This window comes from Capronia epimyces (genome assembly GCF_000585565.1).
Source record: "Capronia epimyces CBS 606.96 chromosome Unknown aczIQ-supercont1.10, whole genome shotgun sequence".
In the NCBI taxonomy this organism is placed as follows: Eukaryota; Fungi; Ascomycota; class Eurotiomycetes; order Chaetothyriales; family Herpotrichiellaceae; genus Capronia; species Capronia epimyces.
The window spans coordinates 578,455-595,187 of record NW_006912913.1 but is presented as its reverse complement, the minus strand read 5'-3'; the positions used below and the strand labels follow the sequence as shown (position 1 = coordinate 595,187).

The 16,733-nt window shown below is 53.3% G+C and overlaps 5 protein-coding genes across 5 annotated transcripts; 2 read left to right on the top strand and 3 right to left on the bottom strand.

The window, feature by feature from the left end:
• Positions 1 to 968: 968 nt before the first annotated feature.
• On the bottom strand, positions 969 to 3,606 carry A1O3_09759 (uncharacterized protein; the record flags this gene model as incomplete). Its single annotated transcript, XM_007739852.1, has 4 exons — positions 969 to 1,564; positions 1,625 to 2,746; positions 2,808 to 2,985; positions 3,151 to 3,606. The coding sequence occupies 4 exons, from the start codon at positions 3,604 to 3,606 to the stop codon at positions 969 to 971; spliced, it is 2,352 nt and encodes a 783-aa protein (XP_007738042.1).
• Positions 3,607 to 4,065: 459 nt separating this feature from the next.
• A1O3_09758 (DnaJ like subfamily C member 19) lies at positions 4,066 to 4,472 on the top strand (the record flags this gene model as incomplete). Its single annotated transcript, XM_007739851.1, has 2 exons — positions 4,066 to 4,116; positions 4,200 to 4,472. The coding sequence occupies 2 exons, from the start codon at positions 4,066 to 4,068 to the stop codon at positions 4,470 to 4,472; spliced, it is 324 nt and encodes a 107-aa protein (XP_007738041.1).
• A 532-nt stretch (positions 4,473 to 5,004) lies between these two features.
• Positions 5,005 to 6,471, bottom strand: A1O3_09757 (uncharacterized protein; the record flags this gene model as incomplete). Its single annotated transcript, XM_007739850.1, has 2 exons — positions 5,005 to 5,895; positions 6,307 to 6,471. 2 exons carry the CDS (start codon positions 6,469 to 6,471, stop codon positions 5,005 to 5,007), a joined length of 1,056 nt encoding a protein of 351 aa, XP_007738040.1.
• A 1,705-nt stretch (positions 6,472 to 8,176) lies between these two features.
• Positions 8,177 to 9,556, bottom strand: A1O3_09756 (uncharacterized protein; the record flags this gene model as incomplete). Its single annotated transcript, XM_007739849.1, has 3 exons — positions 8,177 to 8,891; positions 8,949 to 9,478; positions 9,542 to 9,556. 3 exons carry the CDS (start codon positions 9,554 to 9,556, stop codon positions 8,177 to 8,179), a joined length of 1,260 nt encoding a protein of 419 aa, XP_007738039.1.
• Positions 9,557 to 13,402: 3,846 nt separating this feature from the next.
• On the top strand, positions 13,403 to 14,143 carry A1O3_09755 (uncharacterized protein; the record flags this gene model as incomplete). Its single annotated transcript, XM_007739848.1, has 1 exon — positions 13,403 to 14,143. The coding sequence occupies one exon, from the start codon at positions 13,403 to 13,405 to the stop codon at positions 14,141 to 14,143; it is 741 nt and encodes a 246-aa protein (XP_007738038.1).
• Positions 14,144 to 16,733: the final 2,590 nt, after the last annotated feature.

Sequence of the window (16,733 nt, the reverse complement as noted above, 5' to 3'; positions counted from 1 at the left end):
CTACCTATCTATCTACCTACCTATCTATCTACCTACCTATCTATCTACCTACCTATCTATCTACCTACCTATCTATCTACCTACCTATCTATCTATCTACCTACCTACCTGAACGTATTGTACGGGTATAGTAACTATGTGCGGTCCTGATCATTGATCGCGTGTACGCGCCTGTGGACACTGTCCATACGTACATGGTACTTACTTTTGGGTACCTTATGTGTGTGAGTTGTCAGTTCGATTTTTCCTTGATCTACCGAGTAAGCTGGCTCGCAATCTTCCCTGACAGGGTCCGGGCATTGCGGACTGACATGAGCTGAGTAGGGGTTGCTTTCTCGACATTGCGTGCTGACATGCGCTGAGCAGCCTGGGGGGTTGCTTCATCTTCCAGCCTCTGCCTCTGGCGCAGCAGTACTCGTACGAGAGGCTTAGGGGGTTATCAAACCCCCTCACCCTAGTACTTCGCCCATGAAAGTGGTATATGACCCCCTCCCCCTTAGTACTTCACCCGTTAAAGTGGTATCCTCCCCCTCCCCCTCAGTACTTCATCCATGAAAGTGGTATCCTCCCCCTCCCCTCAGTACTTCATCCATGAAAGTGGTATCCTCCCCTTTAGTACTTCACCCATGAAAGTGGTGTGTGTATGGGTGGGTGTCATGACCACTCCTCGGCGCAAAGGATGCCGTCGCATGTTACCATGCCTATTGAAACGTGGAGATGAAATACAAAATTAGGACTCGAGTATTGATAGTTCGTTCGTAGCACATACAGATACAGGATACAAGACAACATAGCTTCCAGGAGAAAATCATTCATCATCACTTTCTTGAGAAAATCTCATCATCGCTTCCACGGAAGAATACATAGTAATTCATCATCGCTCCATAAGAATATAAATAGTAATTCATCATCGCTTCCGTAAGAAAATCATTCATCATCGCTTCCATAAAGAATGCCGGGATCCCCATTCAAGTGACATCTTCATACCGAGGCAACTGCTCCATCTGCTCAAAATCCGACATGGAAACCTCATAACCCAAATGTCTCTTCAGCAGCTCGTGGGTGACGAACCGCTCGGGCATGTTACCTTGAGCGTCGACGAACGAGACGTGGTGATTCACGTCACTGATGCGTTGCAGCTCATTCGCATGTCGATGATGATGCGGGCATCCATCAACACCGATGAGGAAGATGGTAACATGAGCCCACGAAAGACCCAAGAGATCCAGTTCAAACTCATCCATATCGGTGGCCTCGCCATCGAGCAGCAGAAGCAGTCGCAACATGGGTGTTTCTGGCCCGGCTTGCCATCCGTACACAGGATGATGGACCGCGGACTCGGAATGTTTTTGGAAATGCAATTCCTTGACTTTCTGCCAGCCGGTCATGACCCGCGTTCCGCCGCCGATTCGCACATTCCGCCACATTGCGTCGAGGTTCTGGTGGTTGATGGTGCCAATGTAGCTGGCTTGGCTGGAGAAGGTGGTGAGATCATAGCCGCGGAACTGGTGGTCATGGTTGGCCATGGCATCTGTGAATCGTCTGATGATGGCTTTGGCAACATCTATACATGATCAGCTTCGAGAGGAAAAAAAAAGCCACAGGCTTCCTACAGGAGACTGACCTTTGTTTTTAGGCTGTGTAGATGGAGAATAACCTGTGATAAGGTACTGGTTGTAGTTTGGACGGAGTGGGTCAAAGTCCATCGACCCGGACACATCCAACAGAATCATGGTGTCGTCGGTTGGCACTTCTGGCCGATCGTAGGCTACAAAAGGAGTTGGCATGACTTGTTTGGAATATCCGGCTGATGTGTGTTGAAGATGGCAGGTATCGTTGGCGGAATAATACTGAGGGGGTGGTTCGACTGCTGTGGCCATTCTGGCTCGGGCCATATTCATTTCAGAGATGAAATCAGGCTTCATTCTCATTCCAATGCTCCCTTCTCTGTGATTCAAGACCCAATACAATCGCTCTTCCGCAGTATCCTCGTATCCTCTCCATGTAGGAGTGATTCCCCTCCATCCTCCAGCGGCTTCAATGCTAAATTTGAGGGGATTGGAGGCTTGGTTGGCCCAGGCCACGGGGATAGGCTCGAAATAGCCGGCTCGGAGCAAGTGCAAGTATTGAATAGGATGCCGAGCTCGAAGGTCCGCGATCTTCGAGGTCATGCCTACCTTCTCCTGGTAGACTGCAACAATGGCTCGCCATTCGTCATCGGGCCACCTTCCATTCTCTTCGGCCAAAATGGCATTCCGTAAATTACGGCCTTGGTCAATTGTTTTCCCTGTTTTTGCCACGGCTTTCTCTTCGGAAGATTTGAGTCCAATGGATTTTCGAAAGCTCGAAAGTTTGGATGGTTTGCCGCGCGTCACTTCGCCGCCAGTAGCAGAGGGTAGGGCAAGACTGGATGGAGGCTCGGCTGACTTTTCGTCGGGCCTATTGACCGATTTCTTTGTGTCGTTGGCGGCGGCGACGCTCAATTGCGACATTCTGGCGTCTAGAGCGCCATCATCCCAGATATTGATTCTTGGCTCTCTGGCATCGATCTTGGCTTGTGCCTCGACATTCAGGCTGTTGTTGAGGGCAATGGTTTGATGAATTGACTGGGCATGATATTTTGGGCTAGGTCGCTGCACTCCCCAGGCAGATTGGTAGTAGCCGTACGGCGACACCACACGCAGCCTATAGGGGTTACTACTGAACAATCCGGAGGATCGGTAATTGTCGTTGTAAGCCTTTTCTCCTATCCACATAAAGGTCTCATGTCAGGTCGCTTCAAAAGGGTCAGGAAGTGATAAGCCTACCAGGATACATGACGGCTTTTGACCAGATGTCCTGCACTCCGGATCGGTTCCACTTCATTCTCTGGTAATGGTGGATGGGACAGCCACAATAGTAATCCGCCTCATGCTCCGGCTCGATCTCGCTATTATAGATACCGTACTGCATCTGAAGGGTTTGTAGAGCATTTTGCATTTGTTGCTGGCCCTGAAGTCAGCCAAGGTGGTATACAAAAGGGGGTGGAAGCAGCCAAGGTGGTATGCAAAAAGGGTGGAAGCAGCCAAGGTGGTATGCTAAAAGGGGTGGAGCCTCCTGAGCAGGAGGTACACTGCCTGGTGGTGTGAGTAGGGTGGAAGGACAACGTACCTCATCTCTGGCACGAAGATGTGCCGCTTCGATGACTTGGTTTGTATGGCGGTGAGTGGCCGTTACCCTGCTCGTACTGCCCGCACTACTCTGAGGCGGCGGATATGATGGCGGTGCGTACAGCGGGGGTTGAGTGTCGCCAGGCCCAGCTTGCTTTTGTTCCTGATAAGCGGTGGGAGCATGGTGCTCTGAAGGCGATGGACCATCTCCCTGATGAGCGGTGGGATCATGGTGCTCTGAAGGCGATGGACCATCTCCTTCTTGCAAGTCCTTTGCAAAGTGCCAATCATGGTGTTCATCCTTTGTAGTCGAGGACATTTCTTGACGGCAGCGAGGGCAGACGTATCGATCCGAGGGATTCTCAGAAGCGACCGTCTTGTCGTTCATGTCTGCGCTGTAGCCGTAGCCGTAGCCGTCTTTCTGTCCCGAAACGTCGTCACTTTGTTTCGAGTTCATGTTGGCAGGACTTTGTTTGCGATGATATTAGGAGCCTGACCGTCGATCATGCTGTATATGAACCCGGGCAACGAAGGAGGAATTGTGGCGAAGTATGCGTATAAGACGGAATGATGCCTACTAGGACGTCAACTTGAGGCTGTGTAATGTCGACTACGTCAGCACTAGTTGAGTCAATAACCCTAACCCTAACCCTAATACCAACCCTAACCCTAAGGCTCTCATTATGCCGGGCCAAGATTTTCTAGAGCCGGAACCTCCCGATCCGGCAAGAGAGCCGACTCCAAGTTCTGGCTGAAAGCTGAAAGGCGAATCTTTCACAGTTGAACAACAGCCACTCACCTACGACCAACTCCCCTGAATCTCACACACTTGCCGCCCCAAGAGGGTACGAACCTCTGAGTTGAGCGCACAAACCCCTCTCCGCGGTTCTCTCAGATTCAGATTACATCTCGTTCCATGGCATCCACAGTCGCTGTTGGCGTCGGCATCGCTGCCGCAGCTTTCTTCGTACGTGCGCGATTGGGATTGTTTTTGTTTTTCAAAGCCTCACGATGGCTCTGTTCTGACATGACTAACCTGTTCTTTTCTAGGGTCGCGCCGGTCTCGTCGCCTTCCGTCGGTGGCGCAATCCCAACGGTCTCAATGCCCTCGGCCGGCCATTTTACAAAGGCGGCTTCGAATCGAAAATGAACAAGCGAGAAGCGACTTTGATTCTCGACCTGAGCGAACGGACGCTCTCCAAAGAAAAGATCCGAAAGCATCACAGGGCCCTGATGCTCGCAAACCATCCCGACCGAGGCGGTAGCCCGTACCTGGCGAGTAAAGTCAATGAAGCAAAGGAGTTACTGGAACGGGGCGGTTGAGATGGATGATCATGTTGGAAAAATAAAATCGGCAGTTACGGTTGAGGAGACGAGGCTTACGAGGAGCCCCATCCCCTGCGGTCATTGGCTGCTGTTGCATCTTCACGGTATAACATAGCGCTGGCGTTGAAGGGTCCGGGTTGTACGTTTTCTAGAAGGCGGGAAACATCCGCTCATATACTGGGGAGGTGTTCGTCAAGCGACTCACTTTGATGGCGAAAGGCACTTGGAACTTGTACAAAACGCATCTCCACTCGAAGACGGTGGACACTTGTACATTCAGCAGAGAGGCAGAACGGCCGCCGAACACTGCGATTTGGGGCTTCCACCTATATGAAGACGAATCAATGCAGTTCAAATTCGTGGCAGACAACGAATGTCCAAGATGTGACATTGTGTTATATTCAAGATTATATCAGCAGAGATCCTTCAGCCTTGCTTGCAAGCAGGGCGCCAATAGCTCCTGCAAGAAATGCACATTCCACAGCTCTTTCAGATACTTGTAACATGTTTCAGGCACATGACATGTAATCTAGCCTTGGGTCTTTTCGCACCGCTCAAAGAAGTCTTCCAGGAAGCGATTGAAGCTCTGCTCTTCTTCCCAGCCCAGCACATGCCCTGCCCCATCCCACACTTTAACGGTGACACCCTCGCCCAACTCCTCCTTCAGCAACTCGGCGTGGTGGAACGTGATCATCCGATCATGCGTGCCATGCAGCACGGCGATGCGCTCCCTGCCGACGCTGTCGGCGAGCTGGCGCAACTGCCGGGCGGTCTTGTGGTGCCAGCCGGCGGCAATGGCCTGCAGCACGAAGCCCTTTTTCGTGAAGCCCTCGGAGTCGCTGCGCTTGGCGAGTTCTCCCGCGGCAAAGCGGTCGCGGTTGGTAGGGTAATTCAAGCCCGAATCGGCCGGCTGCTCGGTGTCCGGGAGCTGGAGGAAGGCGTCGGAAAACAGCCGGTGCGAAATCTCGTCCAGCTGCACGTTTATGTCGCGTGGGATGAACATGTTGATCCGCTGGCGTAGGTTCTCGATGAACGGGATCGTCCGCACCAGTCGTGGCGCTGTCGACACCAGGCTCAGCGACGCAACGGACTCCGGGATCAGCAGCCCGAGTTCTTGCGCGATCATCCCGCCCATGCTCACACCGATGATGTGCAGGTTGCGTTGTCGAGGCCCCGAGGAGGCCGGTGACGGTGACGGTGACGGTGACAACTCTCCACAGGGCAGCCATCCAATTTGCTGCAGAAGCTCGGCCGTGTCTTTGGCCATCTCTGACGTCGAGTACCGGCACGTGGGCTTGTTGCTGAGCCCCATCCCGCGGTTGTCGAAGACTAGACTCGAATACCGCTGTGCTCTTTCGTGGCCGAAGTATTTCGTCTGTCGCTTCCATGCCGTCAAATAGGCTCCGAGACCCATGATCCACTAAATGAAAGACCAGCTATCAGAGAAGCAGTTCGAAGAGTATGGTGTAGACCCCAGCTGACAGATGGACAAGGGACTGCTTCTTCGTCCGGACGTGTTCTATGCTGGACAACGTGCTGTTGGTCTCACGACCGTAATGCAACGCAACAAAATAAACCAAAAATGACCGGTCCGAACTCAACTCTAGAGCCGGAGGGGATATCAATTCCCCTTGAAGTCCAGTCCAGTCCAGCATTTGCTTTGTTGGGCAGACACAACATCAACCTGGCGCTGGGGACCCTAACGCTCAGAAGGTCCGCTTGCACCAGAGAGCACGCGCCCGGATATCAATATCACAAGGGGATCTCCAAACTGATCTTCGCCACGACTTCGATGCACAAAATAACATAACTTTGGGTTGGAGAAACTCACCACCAGCTTGACGTCTCCTGATCCATGGATTTCGTAGTGAAGCTTAAACGGGCCGCCCGGCCGTCCCTTGGCGACTTCGGATTCCCCCTGCTTCGTAGGGGGCAAGTCCCATTCTCTAGTTTGGAAGGCTGGGTGGGCGACAACCTCTTTCGCTGTGAGCGGCATCCCTGCTGATGACCTGGATGGTTTGACGAGTCCACAGTATCCGATAATGATGGTGATGGTCTGGCGGGTGAGTCCCAGTTGGACAAGGTTCCTCCAGATGCGAGATATGCCCCGTGATTGTGGGAGAACGGGGAGAACGAGGCTGTAAAAAGAGAGGTTCGGTGTATCTCGAAGACCTAGATGCCTGAGTGTCGTATATCAGGTACCGCGTACTCCGTACACGACGACGATATTGTCTATTCTCGTACTCCGTATAGCCCTTCGTACCTCGGTAGGCATGTGTTACGTAGTACGGATACATACGTTATCGAGGCAGAAACACCGCTAGCCGTTTCTGGTAGCTTTCCCATCACCTCTATTGGGCACCAAGTGACAAGCGAGGTGTCTTCCTCTCCTCACCCATCGTCGCCTGTCAAGTGCGTGTCCATATCAGACAAAAAGGTCACTCAGAGAAACTTCAATACTAGCAACCCTGAAGCTCAAGCCAATTAATTGGTAGGCAGCCATGATCCATAAGTACCGACTTCCTCCGAGGTATCTGTAGTAAGTAAGAGGGGTTACACTGGCGAGACCATCGACAGGGCCGGATGAGACAGCCTTACAGTGGCTATCGCAGATCGGATGTACAACTTACCTACCAGTGCTCGTATTGCCGATGAGGTCCATTTAGGAGGCCTCTAAATCGGCTCTACCCGAGCTTCGTCTGATCAACCTTCCCGAGGGCGCTGGTCCCTTACTCGTACCCTGGTACGTTTGGAGAACTAACGCTCGGATCTTCGTACCCTGATCAGCGCAACGTGAGTGATGCGGAGCTCGCGGAGACGGCCAAGCCTAGCATGACGGTCCATCAACGCTACACAAAGGTAAATCATGTCGATCGAAATGGCGGGGGTGTCAGGCATGTCAAGTATTATAGGAAGGACCCCGAATGGAGGAAGAAAGTAGGAATCCAAGCATGTTTTTCACCAGAACTTCATTATTGGTTCATCAACGACCCAAAATCTCGAAGGGGTGGACTATCAATCAGGCTCGGGAAACCTGGCAAGAAACCAACGGGCATAGAGCTTTGGTTTCCCAACTGTGACATGGACGTGCTTTCCTACTCATGACCATGCCGCAAGATGAACCCAACCGGCTGGCCTGTCATGAATGGCCCCTTCAATCAATCAAAATCGAAATCGTGAAGATAATGTTAGAATGCATCCTGCTCAACGCAAAGTCCAGGACAGTCCCACTCGCTTTAACCTCGTCGACTTCATATGTGAGTGAGTCAACTCCTCGGTGCTTTCAGGCTCTGTCCGCGGAGCACGGAAACGTGTACAGGTGTGTTTTCTTCTTTTTCTCCCCGTGGAGTCCAGTATAAATCTCGCAGCCCTGCTCGCTTTGACCCCGTGAACCTCGTATACGACGGGCAGACGTCCGGATTGTGGGTAGGTTCCTGGGGAGGAATCAACTTTCCCACGATCACTTTGACAACTCTGCGTGTCTCGCCCCAGGGTGTTCATAATATCGGCTGACTCATCGTGGCTTGAGACACTGGTCGCAGGACACAGGTTTTCGTTTCAGATTTTCTTGTCACCAAGAAAAAAGTACAGTAAATGGTGTAACTCCTCCAAAAATGCTGCCAAACGAGTGTAGGAAATAGTGTCGTTGAAAGGAGCGGATCGATGAAATCAAGAGCTTAGCTCGCTTTGACCCACGAGGCCTATTCTTCCATGCTGAACATCTCTTCATCGTCCATCTCAACTTCTCTGATATCGTTGCTCCCGCGGGAATTGCGCTCGTCAGATAGGTTCTGCGTCAAAGTGGGAGGATGCATCTGCAACAAAGGATTATATACGGTGGTCAATGTACTGTCCGAAGACTTGCTATTGAACGACTGGTACTGTTGGGGTAGTGGTGGTACAGGAGGGACGTCGGCACCTAAAAAGGTGGGTTTCGTGCGAGGGGTACCGCTGTTGAAAGTGAGGCCTGCTGTGGCTGCTGCAAGAGTGCCGTCATCGGTCCCGGATGTACTGGGGCGGAAGTCGACTCCGGAAAATCTATGAGGCGGCAATCCAGGCGACAGGATGCTCTCGGCATACGAACTGGATGGAATGGATCGATAGGAGCGGGAGAAGCCATTGCTGCCGATGCTAAATCGTTTGGAGTCCGGGACCGGGTACGCCGCTTCGCTCATAGGAGGTGGCGTCGTTTCAACCGAGCTGACCTCGTCCTGCAACTCGAACGAGGAAAACGCTGGAGATGCAGATGAACCTTCACTGGCATCATTTACGGACGTCTCCAGATCAGATTGGCCCATTGCCATGTTCTCCGTAGTCATGTTACACAGAACCGAAGCCGCTTCAAGAAGTTGAACTTGCTGATGCTTGGAAATGAGTAGTTTGGAGGTGATGGCCCACGCCGGGTCATGCTCCCACCTAAATTACGCATCAGCACAAGAACGCAGTAATCATCCTGACAGGACCAAGACATACAAATGCTTGGTCAGGCAGCTGCTATGTTTGTATCCCTTTCCGCAAGTATCGCACCGCAGGTCCGAGCCCGATTTCTTTCCGTCGCCTTTGGTCAGAAACGAGCCCTCACTTGCCCTCCTGTTTCGGTCTTTGGTGCTCAGTCTCTTGGACGATGAGGGTAGGTCATCATCGTTGGAATTGTCCTCGAGAGCATCGTTGTCCTGACCGGAGGCAGCACTGGGGGGACCATTGAAGTACGAGTGCATGCTGGGCCTGGCACTCATCGAGTGTGACTCCGTAATCTTTCTCGAACCAATGCTTCTCCTGTGAGCTTGTAATGGTGTGACGGACGCGCCTCCCTGTTCCCTCAATGCGGCCACGATGGCTGCCTGGGCGGTCGAGGACGAGGCGGCGGCGTTGACGCTTTTGCGACGGTTGACTCGATGGGTAGGGTTGGAGGCAGCCAAGGAGACGGAGTGGGAATGCTGTCTCGACGAGGCAGGAGTGTGTCTGGAAAAGCTGCCCGAGATAGGACGAGAAGTTGGTTGTTCCTTTGTTTAGAACTAGAGTCAGCACGGGCATCGCGGCCGGAATGGGGCGCGATCTCGACTGACCTTTGAGGATGCCATGATGAAGGATTTGTGCAGGAATTGCAGACGACTCTCGAGTTCAAAACCCACGGCAGTCTTGAGACTTGAGAGCCGTCAGGAGATGGCAGCCACAGGGACAGGTGTTGTGTGCGGCAGCGGGGTGCAGAGTTCCGAGCGACCGAGACAGCAAATCGCGCCGGCACGCTGATGATTAGCCCAATGGACGAGCAATCGATCAGGGACAATGGCCGCGGCTGAGAACGATCGATGGACTGTTCAATTGGAAAAGATGAATCAGGTTCGGTACGGTCGAGACAAATGTTTGGAGTGAGGAGGAAGGAAGTCGGGGCCTGTGTGCACGGCGTGGGCGTGGTAGTGGTAGTGTGGGAGTGTGGAATGGTGGAATTTAGTGGGTTTCGGTGTCCTCGCGCCGGTTGGATCCTCACGCGCACTTTGGATTGTGGCTGTGGAGATGGCGAAGAAGGGGATAGATACCGTCTCTGTCCCCGTATCTGGCACCCGTAAAGTTAGGCCGTAGATAGCTGCTGAGTTCGAGTATGGTTTACGGGTTGGCAGCAGACCAACGCTTAAGCTTACGGTTGTGTTATGACCTTGCTTGGGATGGGCGTGGATGGATCTGCTGATCGTGCCCGATGGCCGTCCTCTCGGGGCTAAACCTCTGATTTCTACCCAGCACTCGCCGCCCGGCCACTACTACCACGGTACCCTTTGGCCCTCTCTCCCTCTGCTTGGCTGCCAGGGTGAGCGGTTCCTTGCTTCTGCTGGCTGCGAGGTCACCCGTGCCTGGGCCTACCATTGCTACCTAGGCGTTACAGGAAATTAATATCTGACTCAACTCGATTCAGCTCGGTATCCTTGCGGCCGGTTCACTGGCAGCGGCTTCGACGGCACGCAGGGGACGGGCGGCTGAAGAAATTGTTCTTGACTCCTCCTTCCACAATGTGCGCACGCGCTCGCAACCTACGGACCGACGAAGAAAGCTGAGGATCATGAATGATGCAACGGGTCTAAACAAGTATTGCAGACCCGAAAAAAAGTGAGGAGCAAGATAACGCCATATAACAACTTTCCGGCCAAGTGACAGGGTGGCTCAAGTATGGGTCATGGGCTATTAGGGCTATCGGTAAGGGTGGCTGTCCCAAAGCATGGACATGGTCATGGGCCAGTCTAACCCTGGGCTAAGCAAGTACCACTGGCGTTGCCTCCAAAACGCCATCAGACAAGACGACAGCCTGTTGCGTACCTGACTAAAAGTCGACAGGCTCGAAGCGCCAAACGCATGTTGCCAATCCCTCCTGAGACAGCGACTAATAACAACCCCTGTCCCCATCACGGCCTGAATGATGCCTAATGCCTAATGCCTAATGCCTGGCCGCGCCGATTCTATTCAAGAGCACGTCCGTGCAGTGTAGGTATGCCGGGACGAGACAGCCACAAGCCGAGACAATGGGGATCAGGCCTCGTACAGTACAGTACAGTCCGGGCGTAAGGAGAGATGCGCATACCCGGCAGGTGCCCGAGGAGCTGGAGGGGCCACGGGCTCTCCAGGCAAAAATATGTGGCCATGCCCGCGCAGGCAGTGGGCCGGGCATTAGCTATTCGGTGCGCAAATCACCATGCGCCGACCGACCCCGCCACCCGAAGCGACCTAAAAGGTGTCGATTGGTATAGGTCGTGTCTGAGGACTGAGGACTGTGGACCACACTGCCTGATTGGCAGATAGGAGAAAGAGGAGCAGTGCCCGGTAGTGTGTTCACTTGCAACGAAGCACCAACAGGCGCGTCGCCCGCCTCAGTTCCCATGTGGAGTTGAACAAGCATATCATATCTCGTGTGCCGGGAGAAACTGGTGGCCTCTAAGCCATCATCGATACCGCCACCAGACTGTTCTGTCCCGTATGCAAACAGGTGCAGCGGGTACGGGGGCTGCCACACACTTGTGACCGGCCAGGTCGCCTGCTGATTGCGCGAGACCACGAAATCACGCGCCTTTCCAGCCCGCGATGCCGTCATCGGCTCACTTGGTGGGCGTTGGCTCCTCCGGGTGACTCTCTGGCGGAGTCGCGTTGTCCCGCCTATTGGATCAGGATTCAGTTGTGCTCGAGGCCAGCGCCGTCACTATCAGTGGCCTCATGGGGCTTCGTCATCGGCTGAGGCGAGAGCGCAACAGAGGGGGCTCCTAAGGCCACGGAAGCCCCGTGGCCGAACACGATGATGTGTGGGAGAGCTCAGGCCTCAGTACCGCAGCATTGTGGACGATCTGACGAAGCAAGCCAGGGACCAGGGAGTCAGGGACCAGGGACCAGGTTTGGTGCCAGGGCCAACAACAATACTGTCTTTGGTTTTTTTTTCTTTCCCCTCTTCCGTTTTCTGGGGGTTTGGCAACGCTCATCCGACACCCGTTGACAATCAATGCTGATCTTCCATAAATATCCGATTTGATCGACACACTTTGCAGAATAAGTATCACCACCGGCACTATAGGTTACCATTTCGGAGAATTCTAGCTGATTGTGCTCAACGATGAGAGAAACTGCGCACAAAGTCGTACCTTGCCAACTGCTCGACCGCGGCTCCTTCCCCTCTCCCCCAGACAGTCTAGAGTCTAGAGTGTGCGACTATCCGTACAAGCCAACCTTGAACCGACCAGTTCAGCATCAAGCTAAACGGCGGGGCAGTAGGCGACCCGCGGTTGGCGTAGATTCCCCCAGTTTTCCAAGCATTTAGTTTGCCGCAATCTTGCCTGGTTACAGACCTTCTGCAAGGCAATTCTTTTCATCATCTTGTCGCCCGAAGTTGCGCACCTGTACCGAGACTCTGAGACGATCACAACGCATATTGCAGGTATACGGAGCCCTGGGCGCCTCTAGTCCGAGATCGGACGGGTGAGGGCTTACTACTTAGGCACTGCTGAGCAGACCCAAGGCCTAAGGCTCCAGTTACTTGAGCTAAGCTATCAGCCGCGGGTAGATAACGTTCTCACAATGCGGTGGCAACGCGGTGGTGGGTGGTGGTGGGTTGTTGGTTATTAGTAATGACTAGGGCTTGGAGGCCACCCCTGCGACACAGCTGTTGGCGTGAGTGAGAAACACGAGGACGGAGTGCTATACAGATACAGACATGTGGCCAGACAACGCTGGGGAATAGCAGAGCAGAACACGGAACACAACAAATATAGCCACGTACGAGTACATACCCGTACAAGGACCCCCTGACTGCGCATCACACTTCACACATCACACACTCACACACTCACACATCAGGCTCGACATGCTCACCTCACCCCTACGGAGTTCGCAGCGGTCGCGATTGGGAGAAAACCCCGAAAGCTAGTGGCTTGTCTCTAAACGACCATGTTGAACCTACCTCCCATGGCGTTGCTATAGTTGCTGCACAGCGTGAGCTTGGTATTTCTTTCATTTCCTTTTTTCTGTGGCTTGCGCATGGCGCCTCGCTCGGACCCTCTGCATATCTGTCTGCCTCTGCTGCTTCCGGCACCACGGACCTGGGATCCAGGCCGCAGAGCTGGGACACATCCGCGGGATCCTCAGCCTCAAAGATCGTCCTCTTCCAGAGCGCATTTTCTGCTGCTTGCTGCTTACTGCGTGATGCTGCCATCGCTTTGACGTACTCTGTACTCTGTACTCTTTGACATCGTCTCTCGCACTGGCGTGGACCGGTTATGCCACGATACCCTCCCCCTTCCCCGCGGAGAGATTTCTGATCCCACGTCCAACGCCAGTGCACATGCGGTCGTCGGTTTAGCCACCGCCGTAGAGAAAGAGCTGGAAGCAGAACACAACCCAGCCGAACGACATCCCAGAGAGTCGATTGACATCGAGTCTTCAGAGGCTCAATTACAGTCATGTCTTCTCAACAGTCGTGGGCAGCGTGGCTGCTTGATTCCTATGCTTCGTCTGTGTCGCCGGTGACATCCGACTTTCCCTATCGTCATGGCGACACTGCTGCAGCTGCAACATCCGAGTCCTCGCACCCCGGCTCTTCCGCTCAAAGTGCAACGTCGTTGGGATCCAATCCGTCGCCATACGGGCCCTACGTGCGCACCGGTCGAGGCGGCGCCGGCAATTTCACCTGGCAAACGGAGCTCAAGCCCCAAAGGTCGTCGTCTCGCCTGGACCTCGAGTTGCAAGCAGCACCGCAAACTTCTCTGAGCGAACGGCGCAAGGCAGCTGCTAGACTGGAACACATCAATACACAAGAGGTGGTGCGCATGAGACAGAGCTCGGCGCAATATCTCTCGATCGGCCGCGGCGGCGCCGGGAACTATGCGGCCTCCAACTATGAAATAGGCCAGGCAAAGAGGAGCCCGAGTCTTCCCATCAGCCTCAACTCCGCCAAGGCTGGCAGCCCGTCAACGTCAAGCCAGTCCTCGCTTCATGCTGGACGAGGCGGAGCCGGCAATTACGCCGCCGCGGCCGAGTTCAATGGACGGTTGAGGAGCGAAAGCGAAGACGAAGAGCGACGCGCCGCCGAGCTGCGACGAGAGCAGATTGTCGAAGAGGTGGACGGCCTGCTTCAGCCTCCTCCGGGAGCGTGGCTGGGCACTGGCCGGAGAAGGAGCGAAGCTGCATATGAGGATGTGTGAGACATCAAGGGTCGGGTTAGGGTGGGTTGGATCGGGTCACAGTAGGTTGTGTCGGGGTCGAGTTCACGTTCATGATAGAGCACGGCGCCTACGCAAACCCACCAAACACGACGGAAGATGTCTAAGATTTGAGTCTGCCCTCATCAGTCGCATTCGCAAAAACTCACACACCAGAGAAATGCATTACCAGATTCGAGCGCATTTCTTCCGACAGACGGACGGCCTTAGGCCCCAAACAAGTCTGACTCCACGACCCGGCCTTGCGAAATCAGGGGTGTATACATCCCGTATCGCAAACCTCGTGGTCGGCGTCTTACCTCATTACTCCACGACGACGAGAACAGCGTTGATTTACTCCGCCTCGCCTTCTGTAACTCTGATATCGATCGATGCTGTTTACCAGGTGCCGCCGATCATCACATTGACATCGGCACACTCTGATATCGATTCGATGCTGTTGACCAGGTGCCGCTGACATCGACATCGACACTGACACTGACACTGACACTGACGCCGACGCCGACGCCGCCTGCTTAAGGGGCCATCTGCAATTGCCGCGAGCATAGCAACGAGCATAGTGACTGTCTAATCAGCCACACACCGACTGCTTATGGGGCCATCTGCAATCGCCATGAGCATAGTGGCTGTCTAATCAGCCACACTACTTTGAAATACAAGTCGCCATGACGGATCCCACTTTAAAGTACAAGTCGCCATGACGGATTCCACTTTGATATACAAGTCGCCATGACACATCCCAAGCTGTCGAGTGTGGCGCCGGCGGATTCTCGCCAAACAGCTTGGTAGACGCGTGCCTAAACACCAGCGAGGAAGTGTCGTGTACTATGCGATACAGGACACTTGGGCAGCTGAGCACGAGAGACCACAATACGAATATATCACGCATGCGGTGCTAGGGGTACTAGGAGAGCGGAGCGGGCGGAGAGTATCCAAGCAGAATACATTCAAGCGTGGCTCGACCACTATTGCTCTTCTTTGAAGGGGATAATGTTAGGGTTACGGTTACGGTTAAGCTTGACTCGACTCGACTCGACTCGACCTATCGAAAGGGCTTCGTGCAGAACATCTCCTCTTTTCGACTCCATTCTCTGATCTGTTCTCAACGCCGTCGCGTCGCCTATGGTCGCACTGCCTATGGTATCGCTGCCTATGGTCGCGCTGCCTATGGTCTCGAGTTCAAGCAAGGGGTCTGAGACCTTGGCTTGGAGGAGCCTGAGACCTTGGAAGAATCTGAGACCTTGGAGGAGTCTGAGACTTTGGAGGAGCTGAGACCTTGGAGGAGTCTAAGATCTTGGAGGAGTCTGAGACCTTGGCTGGCATGGTACCCTACCCTACCAGTGCGAGACTAGTAGGAGCAAGGAAAGAGATCACTCTACACTAACACTGTGGAGGGCAACTATGTAGATGGCGGTGGTGGTAGTGGCAGTGGTAGTGGTCTTGGTGGTAGGGATGGATGGCCTTATCCCTTCTGAATCTCCCTTTGGGGATTAATTATGAAAGCATGTCAGTTGGGTGCGGGTGGGAGCCTAGTACATGGGTATGTATATACTACTCTGTGGAAAGGATGTATACGGAGTATCGGATGTATGTTCAGCCTTGTCTGTCTCTGTCTCTATCTCTATCAATCTCTGTGTCTGTGTCTGTCTTAGCCCTTAGTAAGACCTTGGGCTCAGACTATTCCTTAAGACCGTTACACCGTTGCGTTGTGGCTACGCTTGGGCGGTACTGTACTACACCTACCTAATACCTTACCTATATACCTTCCTGTAGGTAGTCACAATATAGAGTAAGGTGGGTAGTCGTTTCAGCTGACTTGGTATTCCGTACGCATATATATACATACACACATACAACATTCGTCGAGACCTTTCTCGCTATACTACTGACTTACTACCTACCAGTGCCCCCGCCCCCATGTTCTCTTTCTTTCTTGAACTGGCCTGTTGTCTCTCAATGTACCTTCCTGGCTGACCGGGACAGCCGGTTTCCCGTTTCCCGTTTCCCGTTTCCTCTGGCTTGCCCTCCCTGTCCCCGGCCCCGTCCGTCCTGTCCAGCCAGTCCGGTTCATCTATCACCTGTTGGAGTTGTTGAGGGTTCGAGGGCGGTGAGATCGGATGGGATCGGATCGTTAGCTGAAGATTTTGTCAAAGTACTTGACGAACGCGTTTCTAAAGGAGAGTTCCGACAGTTAGTAAATGCCCAGATTTGTCATTTGTCGTTTGCCGTTTCATGTCATTCTATTGCATTCCACTCCGGCCTTTTCGTCATATCATTTCCTTTTCTTGTCAAGTTGAGACTGAGAGGATGGTGAAGTGGAAGTGGATGAGTAGATGAAGTAGAGTGTCAACTAGACTAGAAGACCAAGTAGAGCGTGAAAGACTAGAAGACCAAGTAGAGCGTGAAAGAGCAGAAGACCAAGTAGAGCGTGAAAGACTAGAACATCAAGTAGAACTGTGTGCCATCTGTTACAGCGAAGGAGCGACAAGAAGACAACAGACAACAGACAACAGACAACAGACAACAGACAACAGACAACAGACAACAGACAACAGACAACAGACAACAGACA